The 14603-nt window shown below is 44.1% G+C and overlaps 1 protein-coding gene and 1 non-coding gene across 3 annotated transcripts in view; one reads left to right on the plus strand and one right to left on the minus strand.

Moving 5' to 3' along the window:
* RPN1 (ribophorin I) overlaps positions 1-14603 on the minus strand; it is a 34848-nt gene that overhangs the window by 13052 nt on the left and 7193 nt on the right. Inside the window, exons 1-3 of one of the 2 annotated variants that reach the window (XM_070420757.1) lie at positions 10481-10770; positions 9025-9089; positions 1726-2032 (exon numbers count right to left, since the gene is read on the minus strand). In XM_070420757.1, coding sequence (XP_070276858.1) covers positions 1726-2032; positions 9025-9089; positions 10481-10741 — 633 coding nt within the window. In that variant the 5' untranslated portion in view covers positions 10742-10770. Of the gene's footprint in view, positions 1-1725; positions 2033-9024; positions 9090-10480; positions 10771-14603 lie in introns of those variants that run through there. The other variant, XM_070420758.1, reaches the window with a different exon arrangement.
* Positions 3948-4080, plus strand: LOC139014747 (small nucleolar RNA SNORA66). The gene has a single exon (XR_011472304.1). It is a non-coding gene; the product is annotated as a small nucleolar RNA SNORA66 (small nucleolar RNA).

The following is a 14603-nucleotide window of genomic DNA, read 5'->3' on the forward strand; positions in this document are numbered from 1 at the left end:
TCAGTCTATTCAGATTTCCGTTTCTAACTGATTCATTCTTTTGGAAGATTGTAAGTTTCTAGAAATGTATCCATTTCTTCCAGGTTATCCAACTTGTTGGCAAACAACTGTTCATAGTGTTTTCTTATAAGCATTTATACCTCTCTTTAATTTCTGATTTTATCTGGGTCCTCTCTCTTTTCTTCTTGATGAGTCTAATTAAAGATTTAGCATTTTAGCCCCGCCAATGTGGCTCAGCGGTTGAGCATCAACCCAGGAACCAAGAGGTAGCCAGTTTGATTCCCAGTCAGTGCACATGCCTGGGTTGTGGGATCAATCCCTGGTAGGGAGCCTGCAGGAGGCAGCCAATCAATGATCCTCTCTCATCATTGATGTTTCTATCTCTCACCCTCTCTCTTCCTCTCTGAAATCAATTAAAAATATATATATATTAAAAAAGAAAATGTAAGAATTTTAATTTTCAAAAAATTACACCTATAAAAATTCTTAAAAAGTTAAAAACAACCCAAAATAAACAGCCCTAACTATATGTTAAATGACATTTAAAAGAGAAAACAGAAAGAAAACATAGGGTGAAATGATATGATTCCTAAGATTTGCTTTAAATTATTACAGCAAAAAAAAAAAAAAAAAGGACAGCTGAAGTGTGCTGATATCTTGATAATCACTGAATCTAAGTGATATCTAAGTGATGGGTCTATTGGGAGTTGTTACACTATTCTCTATACTTTTACATATGTTTGAAGTTTTTCATAACAAAATCTTTTTTAAGACTTAATTGCTCCTTCTACTTTTAAGGCCCAACCCAAGGCTCAGCAATGGAGCCAGCTTTACTACCCATAGCAGCTACTCCAGCCACACTAGACAACACACCACATATTTTCCCATTTCTTTCCTTTTCTCTTTTTTTCAATCCTCATCAGAGGATATGTTAAGAGAGAGGAAGGAGGGGCGGGGGAGAGAGAGAGCAACATCCATCAGCTGCCTCCTGTATCCACCCTGACCAGGGGTTGAGCCCACAACATAGGTATGTGCCCTGACTGGGAATCGAATCCACAACCTTTTGGTGTATGTGACAACGCTCCAACTGACTGAGTCACCCAGCCAGGGTTCCTATCTGTATTCTTACCCTCAGGCCTCTGTCCTTTTTTTCTTTTTAGAATATATTTTATTGATTTCAGAGAGAACAGGAGAGGGAGAGATAGAAACATCAATGAGAGAGAATCATTGACTGGCTGCCTCCTGCATGCCCCCTACTGGGGATGGATCCTGCTACCCAGGCATGTGCCCTTAACCGATATCAAACCTGGGACCCTTCAGTCTGCAGGCTGACACTCTAACCACTGAGCCAAACCAGCTAGGGCAGGCCTTTGAACTTCTTATTGCCTCTGCCTAGAATGCCTTGTTTCCTTCTCCCCGAACTCCCACTCCAACTCTCCAAATGCTATCTGCTTTAAAAAGTCTTCCTAGGACATACTTTCAATAATAAAGGTTTTTTTAAATAAAAAATAAACAAACAAACAAATAAATGTCTTCCTAAACTCACAGCCTCTATCTGTACTCCCAAGAGAACAATGACCCCTTGGGTCATTCCACAGCAGATTAAAAAATTGATGTGGATTTCCACCTACCCTACACCACCCAACCCTATCAACTAACTAGTTGTCACTCTAGAAGACGTTCTCTGAAGTAGACAGGCATGGGCAATATTCCACATGAGCCTACCTGACTATAGGCAGGGACATCTCTGAAAGGTCCATAGTCCAGGAGGTCCTCAGATCGTGTGGGGTTTCCCAACTTGGTGTAGCTCTCCACATTTCGAGAGGCAAGCTTCACACGCATAGTTTGTGTCTTTGTGGGATAGGGAGAATAGAAATAATGGTTTCCCTCAAACACCACAAACTGTTTCTCTGATTGAGTGATCTGGGTTGGATATGGCTGAAGCACATGGGTATAGACTGTTTCCAAAATGACTGAAATCTTCATCCCAGGATCGAGAGCAACTGGTAACTTGACCATGAAGAATCTACCACTGCAGGAAAAATGAGGCAAGAGAAGGAAGGAAATTAAAAACGGCTAGGAACTCAAAGTCACAGCAAAATTTTGTACCCAAGATAAAAGCACGAAATAATCCAGTTGGAGAAAGATAAATATCACATGATCTCACTCATATGTGGGATATAATGATCAACAGAATTTGATGAACAAGAATAGATCCAGCCCTAATCGGCTTGGCTCAGTGGATAGAGCGTCGGCCTGCAGACTGAAAGGTCCCAGGTTCGATTCCTGTCAAGGGCATGTACCTTGGTTGCAGACACATTCCCAGTAGGGGGTGTGCAGGAGGCAGCTGATGGATGTTTCTCTCTCATCGACGTTTCTAACTCTCTATCCCTCTCCCCTCTTCTCTGTAAAAAAGTCAGTATCTTTAAAAAAAAAAAAAGAATAAATGCAGAGACAAATGGTAGGGGAGGAGGTGGTTAGAGAGCAATCAAAGGACTTGTATGCATGCATTTAGCATAACCAATGGACACAGACTCTGGGGTGGTGCGGGCTTGCCCAGGCTGGGAATGGCTGGAGGGGGGGCGGGGGGGCGGTGCGGGGAGATCAATTGGGGAAAAAGGAGACATATGTAAAACTTTAGACAATAAAAAAAGAGAGAGAAAAAATAAAACAAAAAAGATAAAAGCAGTTATATTTAAGAGATCACCTTTAACCTATTAATTAAAACCTTTTAAGATAAATATCTGGATGTTCATCTCAAGATTGTTTATAATAGTAAGAGTATAAAACAACATAAATGTCCAACAATAGGATAACAGTTTAAAAAATTCTAGTACAGAGCCACACAATGCGATATTGGCAGCCACTAAAGAAGATACTTAGATCTATCTATATTAAACATTTCCATGTACAATGTAAGTAACAAATTAATTTACAAAAGAAACAGTGTGATTTCTTTTAAAAACATACATATATACAAATGTATGTGAAGAAATTATCTCAATGAATGTTCCACACAATGTTTAATGGTAACCATCTCAGGATAGGAGAATAAGCTTCATTTTGTTGTTGTTTTTCCAATTTGTTTCATAATGAGCTATACTCTCATAACCAGAATGAAATAAAGCTGTTAGCATTTTAAAGAAAAAGAGATGGCCTGGAAACTACTAAAATTCATATAAAGAATTAACTCAAAAAATGAATCTGTGTTTATTATGCCAGGAGACCAATTCCTTACAGACCCAGAAACCATTTGTGGAAAACTGAAGGCTTTTTAACATGCTTCCATGGTATTTAGAGTCCTTACAGGTCTTCACCAGGCACATCTTTGTACTTCATAACACTACTCTGAAGTACCTACTCAAAATACAATAAGTCCTATACCTTCTCCAGAAACAGTCCTAACCAATTCTTGGTTTCAAGTCCCAATTATGCTTCTCGTCCCATTCTCTAACCTGAGATCTAAACTCAAATTTTCAAATGTTCATTACTAGACAACTCCACTGACTACCCCACAAGCAATTCAACATATCCAATATCTAATATCATTCATGATCCCAATTTCCTCTCTATTAATATTGCTACCATCTAACCAACTCTAAGCTGGAAACCTCAGGCATTTTCTGAGGCCTCACACTACCCTATCCCAATTACAGAATATTGGATTTATCCTGCCTTAGAATGTCTCCCAAATCCATCCCCTCCTGGCTTTCCATTGCCTCCTCCTCAATTCAAACCATTATCTCTTGCCTAGATTATTAATCTCCTAATCTCTATCTCCCTGCCAGCCCATCAACACAATTTGATGGTGTCACTCCCACCTTAATTTTCATGTTAAATACTCCCAACATAATTGAATCTTGCTTTGATAATTCAGAGCCATTCAGTGCTCTAGGGTCATTATTTCGGACATCAAATCTTAATATTTGATTAAGATAAAAAAATTCGTGCAAACTCGATCACTAACTCTGCATGATGTTGCAGAAGTGAAGGGAACCAGGTTTGCTAAAGTAATTGTGGTGATAGAAATGTATTAGCCTCAGAAGCTACTGAGGTGGTTCATTCTATCCTAGTACAGTGTAAAAAAAAAAAAAAAAAAAATTCTAGTACAGAGCCACACAATGGGATATTGGCAGCCATTATCTGGTTGTGTGGCTCAACAGCTGAGCGTTGACTCAGGAAGGGAGGTTTCTGGTTTGATTCTCAGTTCAATTCCCAGTCAGTGCACATGCCCAGGTTGTGGGCTCGATCCTGCAGTGGGGGCCATGCAGGAGGCCAATCAATGACTTCCTCTCTAATCAATGTTTCTATCTCTCTAATCTTCTCCCTTCCTCTCTCTAAAAATCAATAAAAAATATTTTTTTAAAAATCTTATTGAAATGTGCAAACACCGGCTAGTGAAGGTTTCTGATTGATAAAAGGCTGGCCAGGCAACAAAGACCTGAGTATACTGGTGTCTAAGAAGGAGACAGGTTTTTTTTCATATAGTTTTTCTTCTGCAGGACCTAATGGAAGAACATTCTGTGACGAATCTGGTTTTGTTGGGTAAAATAAGGGAATTACTCATTTGTTGAAACATATTTACTGAAAACCCAGTAAGTGTCAGTTTCTGTGGCAGGAAGCAGTAATAAAGACAAATCCGTGTAATGCATGCACTCAAAATTGGGAATAAATAAAATAGTATGCGGTTAAAGTTTTTAAATATTCCCAACTGACTAAAAAGTCCACAACCCTAAAAATAGTATACAAAGCACTCCTTAAACTAACTTCAGCCCTCCTTACACATTCCTCTGAACTCCAGCCACTCTAAAGGCCCAGTTAACTAAACACAGCATGAAATGTCAAACCTCTGTTATCTTTACCATGTCTCTGCCTGGAATGCTCCTTCTCATCGGTTAGTTCGCTTAGTGATTAAGTCAAAATTTACTGAGCACTTACTATGTACCAGGTTCTGTTCCAAGTATATTTTATGAATTAATTTAGTAAGTCTTAACCATGATCATATAACGTAGACATTATTACTTCACTAAGAAGGGAAGTATTCTTCAGTTTTCCAAGGATACAAAGCCAGTAAGTAGTAACAGGATTTGAACCCTGGGAGTAAGGCTGCATAAGACCACACTCATAACTACTATGCCATCCTGCCTCACCAAGAGATGTGCTGCAGGCCATGAATCGCAGCCAGTAAGCACAGACAGTGTCCTTAAACAGCCACAGAGAGAGAGGAGTCTCTGAAATATTAACAAGGGAGAAGGGATTTATTAGCAACTTAGTTAAGGCTAACTCAGATCTGGCATCCACAAGGGTGGTGAAGATGCCCAATTCATGCGTTCTGAGACTACAATAGAAAAATCAAGGTAATCAACATGTATTATAATTTGGCTCCTTAGATAATGTTTTTGTAGATCAAATCAAAGCAACTCAAGAATTACATGTAAAAAAAGGAAACTAAGAAGATCACACAGAAAACAGGAAATATTATGTGGGAGAAAAAAAGATTAAAAAGTAGGATCACATAAAACTAAACAATAAAATATAAAAAGTATTTTTTTTAAAGTAGGATCACACAGTGATTAAAACTATGTAAAATATATCTGCATGTTGAAATAGTCCAGAACAAAAATATTTAAGTTGACATGCCAGGGTTATGGGACTTGTTTAATGTTGCTGTTAAGCTTTATATAGAACTAGGGACCCGGTGCACGAATTCGTGCACCTTGAAAGGAACTGTGGGCCACAAGGCTGCAGAAGGCACAGGGGTGCGTCTCAGCCCATCCTCTGTGCCACCGCCCAGCCCCTCCTGCCACGGCCCCCGGTCCTGTCTGCCAGCAGCCATGCTCCCACTGCTCCCGCGTGCTGACGGCGCCATGCTTGCACCTGCTGAAGGTGCGGAGCGATTGGGGCCGGCGCCAGCAGCAGGTGTGAGCACCAGGCGGGACCTCAGCGTTCGGGAGCAAAGAATTTTCAGTAACCACCAGAGGCTCGCCCCAATGACAGCAACCGGTGCCCCACCTTGTTCTGGTGCCCCTGCTCACCTGCTCCACCATCCCGCCTCAGCCAATGCCTGCCATGTTCTGCACATGCCCCCTGGTGGTCAGCGCACGTCATAACGACCAGTTACATATTAGTCTTTTATTATATAGGATAATAAATTTAAATATGATCCCATTTATAGCCATATGTAAAATCATGTATGTACAGACATATGCATTAAAAACACAGTTATTGTTAGAACAAATTATTATTAAAAAATTCAAAATAAATGAGAAAAAGATTTTTTAATTCTGTCATTTTTTAAAATATATTTTATTGATTTCAGAGAGGAAGGGAGAGGGAGAGGGAGAGAGAGATACAAACATCAATGATGAGAGTCATTGATCGGCTGCTTCCTGCACACTCCCTACTGGGGATCTGTAACAGCAAAGTAACCAGAGTCGGGAAGACAGACCACCAAGCACTTGGAAGATGCAGAAATTCACCTTTATTCCAAAAGCAGCACTGCTGGCGCAGGGAAATCAGTTCCCAAAAGCTGAGCACCTCTATCCTGCTGAACCCAGTCTCATATAGCTCCAGATTCTGTTTCTTGTTTCCAGGTCTTTGTGTGGGTTTTTCTAAAAGCTATTTTGCTGAAAAATAGGTTATAACAGACCTCTAACTGACACCAGCAGCTAACACTGGGGATCTGGCTTCAGTTCAAAGCCTCTGCAAACTAACTGTTCCAGGATGAGGGTCTGCACGGTGCAGAAAGCGAGGACTAGGCTCATCTATAATAATAAAAGAGTAATATGCTAATTAGACCAGACAACCCTGCGGATGAAGTCAGGGTTGCAAGGGAAGTCCGGGTCCCAGGTGCCTGCCGGCAGCCGGAGGGGCTCCTGGGTGCCAGAGGGAAGCCGCTGCCGGCAGCCAGGGGAAGGAAGGCCTACTCTTGCACGAACTTCGTGCACCGGGCCTCTAGTTATAGATAAGCAAACATCCTGTTACTGCTGGGATAGGGTTAAACTGCCCTTACAGATCAAGCATGCAACCTGGGCATACACCCTTGACCGGAATTGAACCGGAGACCCTTCAGTCCGTAGGCTGACACTCTATCCACTGAGCCAAACTGGCTAGAGCTCTGTCAAATATTTTTAACTAAAGGCCTGGTGCATGGATTCATGCACTGGTGGGGTCCCTTGGCCTGGCCTGCGGGGATCGGGCCGAAACCGGCTCTCCAACATCCCCCAGGGGTCCTGGATTGTGAGAGGGCACAGGCCAGGCCAAGGGACCCCACCAGTGCATGATCGGGGCTGGGGAGGGACCACGGAAGGGGTCCAGGCATGTCCAGCTCATCTCGCCCAGTCTCGATCGGCTGGAACCCAGCAGCAAGCTAACTTACCGGTCAGAGCAACTGCCCCCTCGTGGTCAGTGCACATCACAGCTACCGGTCGAACAGTCCAACGGCCAAATGGTCACTTAGGCTTTTATATATATCGATAGAAAATAGTCATTTAAGATCCCAAGATTTTTTTCTTGCCCTGGCAGACTGGCCCAGTTAAAGAGTGGTCCCGTACACCAAAAGGTTATGGGTTCAATTCCCAGTTAGGGCACACACCTGGGTTTAGGTTTGGACCCTAGTCAGGACATGTACAGGAGGCAACCAATGGATGTTTCTTTCTCTCTCTCTAAAATCCATGAGAAAAAAAAAACCATATCCTGCCCTAACTGGTTTGGCTCAGTGGATAGAGCATCGGCCTGCGGACTGAAGGGTCCCAGGTTCGATTCCGGTCAGGGGCATGTGCCTTGGTTGTGGGCACATTCCCAGCAGGGAGTGTGTAGGAGGCAGCTGATTGATGTTTCTCTCTCACTGATGTTTCTGGCACTCTGTCCCTCTCCCTTCCTCTCTGTAAAAAAATCAATAAAATACATTTAAAAAATAAACAAACAAATCCTCATTCTGGCCAGTGTGTCTCAGTTGGCTGAAGTGTCGTCCTGTGCAATGCAGGGTCACAGGTTCAATTCCTGGTCAGGGCACATACCCAGGTTTAAGGGTTCTCCAGTCCGAGCACATACCTCCCAATCTATGTCTCTCACATCAATGTTTCTCTTTTTCTCCCTCTCTCTTTAAAAAATCAATAAAAACTGCCATAGCCAGATTTGCTCAGTAGATAGAGCGTTGGCCTGTGGACTGAAAGGTACCGGGTTTGATTCTGGTCAAGGGTACATGCCCGGGTTGTGGGCTCAATCCCCAGTAGGGGGCATGCAGGAGGCAGCCAATCAATTATTCTCTCTCATCATTGATGTTGCTATCTCTCTCTCCCTCTCCCTTCTTCTCTGAAGTCAATAAAAATACATTTAAAAAAATAATAAAAATCAATAAAAATTAAAGTATCCTCCTAGCCGGTGTTCAAAAGTTAGAGTGTCAGCCCACAGACTGAAGATTCCTGGGTTCGATTCTGGTCAAGAGCACAAATCTTGGTGCAGGCTCCTTAATAAAGTGTTTTAATATAAATAACTAATAAGTGCCAGGCCCCAGGCTATGCTGAAGTTAAAGCTGAGAACAAGGCCAACCCCAGCATTTAAAGAGCTCAGTCTACTTCCTGCAAAGAGGCATCACTTTCCATGCCCTGAAGTCTTGAAAGTGGGGGTGCTGTCTGCCCCTGGGAAACAGGGTAGTAGCTAGCCACTGACGAGAGGATGTCTGCTGAGGCAAACAGCTTGGAGTCCCCATCTATTGGATGGGGATCCCTAAGCCACACAGATTAGAGACCTGGGATCGAAAACAACTGCTTTCCTGTTGTAAAATAAACTGCCACTGTTAGGGGAATCCAATTTTAGCAAGTTATCAAAAAAGATATCATACATGGGCCTAAAATATGTTAGTCTGTTGCTTGCTACCACACACTATCTTAATCAAAACAGCTTTTAATACACCAGGCACTTCCTAAGCAATCCTCCTAGCTTATGATTCTAACGCTGACAGGATAAGCCATAACAAGAAGAGGCAAACACAGATATAGATATTCTGCCTATTCATTAGCTTACCTTTTACCCTTAATTTTGGTTTCTCGTACTTCCAGATGGTTCTCTTCCTCATCTTCTCCCTTCACCTATAAAAAGACAAAAAAGGTAACTCCTTTTTATGTCTTTTGGCCTCTAAATTTTGAGTCAACAATTAACCAACAGCCTCAGAATGTTCCCATTAAAATATTCAAACTACCAGAACTTTTTAAAAGATTCAATTCTGCTTTCAGTAACAACTCAAAGGTGCAGCAGATAGTTAAATGAAGTGTTTCTCCATCTTCCCACAAACCTGAGCAAATGCTCATGACAGACAGTGTGAATAGGAGTCATTTCAGAAGTATAGTCTCCATAAAGTCCAGTTTATAGCTCCAGATCCGGTCAGGAAGTAAGGTGTGTGCTTAGAAGAAATATGATACCGTAATGACTATTCTCTTAATGGCTGGGTAATCACTTAATGGATTGCTGTTGTCTAATGAAAACAGCAATAAAAAGCAAAGCTCTGGCCCTGGCCACTGTGGCTCAGTTGGTTGGAGCATCCTCTCGCACACGGAAAGGTCACGGGTCGGATTCCAGGTCAGACACCTCGGTTTCGGGTCCGAGTCAGACTGCCTGCGGGCAGCAACCAATCGATGTTTCTCACATTGATGTTTCTCTCTCTCTCTCTCTTTCCCTTCCTTTCTGTCTAAAATCAATAAACATATCCTCGGGTGAGGATTAAAAAACAAAATCTTAAAAAAATAAAAAGGCAAAGCTCTGTAGCTGTATATCCCCAAAAGCCTACATTTTCTTTCCTTGAGAACCTTAAAAGTGTTCCCTGAAATACCTGGAAGTACACGAGCAAACCTGTGCACTGGACGTGCGAATGGGAACCGGAACGGGAAGTAGAGAACTGGACCTTACCTCTCTGTACAGTTTACACGGGCTTATCTTATTCGCATGATTTTTAAAACCAACCTCAGAATAACATTTTAAAAAGCGTTCCACAGCAACCCTATGAAGTGTGTAATATGAACCACGGTTTCAAACGGTTACCAAGTTCAACACGGAGCCTACCCCTATTACAGTGATGGTGGATGTAAATGATATCTAGAAAGAGGCACCCGCCTACCCTGAGCCTGATGCTGAAACACAGAAATTAAATTCGAGCCCATTCATTCGTCCTCCGGTCGGGCTGCGGCGCTGCCCGTGAGGAATGCAGGGCCAGCGTGGTGTGCAGCGGCGGCGGGACATCCCTTCCCCGAGGCGATCATCTTTGTTTTACGGGCGAGAGGGCTCGCTCGGCCCGAGCTCACCGGCGCGGCCCGGGAGCCGCCGAGGAGGCTCGCTCAGCGAGACGCGGGCCGCGCCGCGCAGCCTTACGCTGACGTGTCCGGCGCCGGGGCTGGCGCCCCGACGCCCGGGCCCGCTTTCCCCGAGGCCGAGAGGGGCGCGGGGACCAACGACAAATGCTAGGAGGGGCGAGGGTCGCCCCGCTCACCTGCACGCCGAGGTGCGCCAGCCGGGCCTCGAGCTCCGGCTCCAAGGCCAGCAGGAAGGAGGTGGCGCGGGCCGTGGAGCTGCCGCCCGGGTGCGCCAGGACCATCTCCACCGTCACCTTGGCCAGGTGGCTGCTCAGGTCCACCGTGCGCTTCACGTCCTCGTTGACCAACGGCGGTGCCTCGGGAGAGGCGCGGCCTGGCCCCGGGGCCCAGGCCCCGAGCAGGAGGAGCACGAGCAGCCGGGAGGCAGGGACCTCCATGACGGGGACCGAGCTGAGCCGAAGGCCGCGCGAGCGCCGCCGCCCCGCCCCCGGCCACCGCGCAGCCGCTCATTGGGCCCGGGCTGGCGCCACGAGTTGGCGGCACAGGGGAACGAAGGACCCCGTCTCCAGGGCAACGGGCCGCCCCAGGCGCCTGACTGCGCGGCCCCTCAGCTATTCGATTCTTCCGGGAACGAGCCGCTGCCCATCTGCTCTAGCTCTTGCCATTCTTCTTCTGCCATCACCCTGGCCTTCCTGCTCCTCGAGACAGTAAGATTTCACTCAGACGGAGAAAGTAAAAGCCTAGGCAAAAGTTTAAGCAGAAACAGGGCATCTGCAGTCTCAGGAGATGAGTCATTACAAAGGGGTGAGTTTACATTGGAGAATCCTGGCAGGCATCCCATTAACCAAGGGATCCAGGTTAACATCGCCAATGGTAAGACAGAGTGTTATCTATAGCCACTATGGGGTGCACCCAGAACGGCATCCCACTTCTGAGGTATTGCCACAGACTTGCTGAAAATGCATGACCTCAGTGCAGCCATAAGAAACATCAGGCAAACCAAAAGCACCGGGACTGCATCTAGTGAAACCCATTTCAGACTTCTGTCCTTGAGAACTGTAGCCATGATCAATTCGTGTTGTTCTAAGCCACTAAATTTGTGGTAATTTGTTACAACAATAAGCAAGTAGTAGCTAGGCTCTCTGAGGGCAGGGAGGATTGTTCATCCCACACTCCCATCGTGTAGTACTTAGGTGGTCAGTAAACAACTATTGAATGAATAAATAAGCTTTTCATTATAAACATCATTACCCCATTCTATGGATGAGTAAATTCAGGTACCCAAGCCAGTAAATGTCAGGCTGTTTGGAAACCTGGACTGACTCCAAAATGGAACTCTTTTCACCAACCCTGGCTATTGAATAAAAGCCCAGGTTTTCACAGATTAAAAGAAGCATTACAGATCCCAGTCTATTCTTATTTGCCAAACATAAAATACAGGGCCAGAGAGGGTAACTTACCCAAAGTCATACAGCTCCTACGAGCAGAACAGGGACTAGAACAGCCGTGGGCAAACTATGGCCCGCGGGCCGGATCCGGCCTGTTTGAAATGAATAAAACTAAAAAAAAAAGACCATACCCTTTTATGTAATGATGTTTACTTTGAATTTATATTAGTTCACACAAACACTCCATCCATGCTTTTGTTCCGGCCCTCCGGTTCAGTTTAAGAACCCATTGTGGCCCTCAAGTCAAAAAGTTTGCCCACCCCTGGACTAGAACCTGATCTCCCAGCCAATAAGGACAGAATAGATGTTAAACCCTTTAACATTATCATTATTAAAATACAATACAGGGCCCTGGCCGGGGAGCTCAGTTGGCTGGAGTGTTTTCCCAAAAGGTTGTGGGTTCAATTCCCAGTCAGGGCACATACCTAAGCTGCGAGTTTGATCCCTAGTCAGGGTGCATATGGGAGGCAACTGTCTCACATAGATCTCTCTCTCTCTCTCTCTCTCTCTCTTTCCCTCCCCTCTCCCCCTCTCTCTAAAGTCAATAAACATATCCTCAGATGAGGATTAAAAAATAAAAACAATACAGGGAAGCTGTTTTGGCAGTAGTCAGTTGCAAATCTAGGGAGATGCACCAAGTCCCAAGGAATAAACCAATTTGATTTTTTTCCACCAAGTGGCAATTATACTGCAAAGATATCCCTGAATTATCCTGAAAATGTCAGAACTTCGATTTCCCCTGAATAATTTCTGCCTCATTCACAGTCTCCCATTATCTACCTCACTCTTATTTCTCTCTCTCTCTCTCTCTCTCTCTCTCTCTCTCTCTCTCAAGACTGGGGCCCTGATCACCCTTGCCCTAGTTCATGAGGCATTGGTTCCATTCCAGGAGAGGCAAGACAAGAGGAATTTAGGTTATTTCCCCCAAATCTCATCTATTGACTGTTCAACTGTTCTATCTATGTCTCTCACATCAATGTTTCTCTCTTTCTCCCTCTCTCTTTAAAAAATCAATAAAAACTGCCCTAGCCAGTTTGCTCAGTAGATAGAGCGTCAATTGTTTGCTCCTATTCACACTGTCTGTCATGAGCATTTGCTCAGGTTTGTGGGAAGATGGAGAAACACTTCATTTAACTATCTGCTGCACCTTTGAGTTGTTACTGAAAGCAGAATTGAATCTTTTAATTATCTGCATATGTCTGCATAAATGTATTTATCTGAATATGATAAATACATATCTATCAACAACTGAATCTAATACATATTCGCACCTCCTTCCTGCTGGCCTTGGAGCCGGAGCTCGAGGCCCGGCTCAGCTCGGTCCCCGTCATGGAGGTCCCTGCCTCCCTGCTGCTCGTGCTTAGAGCTCGTGACAAGCTACTACTTGTCATTCAGAGAGAAGTTTTCTATTGTCCCCTTCTTAGGCTCTAGAGTCCTGGATCAGAGATTTTGCCTGGATGGAGAAGCAGGTAGGAAAACAGATAGCTCCTCATCTCTTTCCAAAGGAAATAACTTTATTTGCATCAGAGTATGGAGAAGTACAAACCTAAGAGCGCCCCCAAAAACAATGGAGGTTGTAATGAAAGGCAAAAGTGTAGGCCAGCAGTTTTCAGGAGAGGACAGGGAATAAGACAGCTGGGAGGAACTCTCCTAGGACTGGAACAAATGCCAATAATGGCTTCAAAAACTATTCCTTCAAAGGAGCCATATTGGATTGGGTTAGTTTTTTGTAGAGCAATTTATTCCCTAGGGCATTGTTGAAAATAATTGAGCAATCATATGCAATTAGTGGAGTTTAACAACTTGGTATAGTCAGGGAAAAAGATGAAGAGAGCCCTTAGCCAAATCACTGTCATCCCAAAGTAATTGGGTAAGCCCAGAGCTGCACCTCATTGCAACATCTGGGGCTTTAACATTGTGAGAGAGAAAATAGACTTCACTGAAAGAATTCAGCCAGTGGACTTCCGGTCAAGATGGCGGCATAGGTAAACACATTACTCAAATCCTCCCACAAACACATCAAAAGTACAGCTAAGGCCGAAACCGGTTTGGCTCAGTGGATAGAGTGTCGGCCTGCGGACTGAAGGGTCCCGGGTTCGATTCCGGTCAGGGGCATGTACCTGGGTTGCGGGCACATCCCCAGTGGGGGATGTGCAGGAGGCAGCTGATCGATGTTTCTCTCTCATCGATGTTTCTAGCTCTCTGTCTCTCTCCCTTCCTCTCTGTAAAAAAATCAATAAAATATATTTTTAAAAAAATACAACTAAGCCCAGCCTGTACAGTTCAGTGGTTGAGCGTCAACCAATGAATCAAGTTGCTGGTTCAATTCCAGTCAGGGCACATGCCCAGGTTGCAAACTTGATTCCCAGTAGGGGGCATGCAGGAGGCAGCCAATCAATGATTCTCTCTCATCATTGTTTCTGTCTCTCTCTCCCTCTCCCTTCCTCCCTGAAATCAATAAAAATAATAAAAACATATTTTTTAAAAATACTACTAATATTGCCCCAATCAGAACAGCAAAAAGAAAAAAAATCCAAAAATATAAAGTTAGTGTAAGGTGCATCAGGGACAACTTCAAGAGTACCAACATTTGCATGGGGGGAATGGTGTGGGTGCCGGAAGTTGAAGAGAAAGAGCAAGAAATTAAAAACTATTTGAAAAAAAAATAATGGCAGAAAACTTCCCCTACCTGGGGAAGGAAGTCAGCATACATGTCCAGGAAGCACAGAATTACCCCCCAAAAAAATGAACCTAAAGAGGCCCACATTAAGACACATCATAATTAAAAAGCAAAAGCTTAAAGAAAGAATCTTAAAAGCAGAAAGAAAAAACAGTTACCTATAAGGGAACT

This window comes from Myotis yumanensis, unplaced genomic scaffold (genome assembly GCF_028538775.1).
Source record: "Myotis yumanensis isolate MYYU_CA2020_CCGP unplaced genomic scaffold, mMyoYum1.0.hap1 SCAF_7, whole genome shotgun sequence".
Classification (NCBI taxonomy): Eukaryota; Metazoa; Chordata; class Mammalia; order Chiroptera; family Vespertilionidae; genus Myotis; species Myotis yumanensis.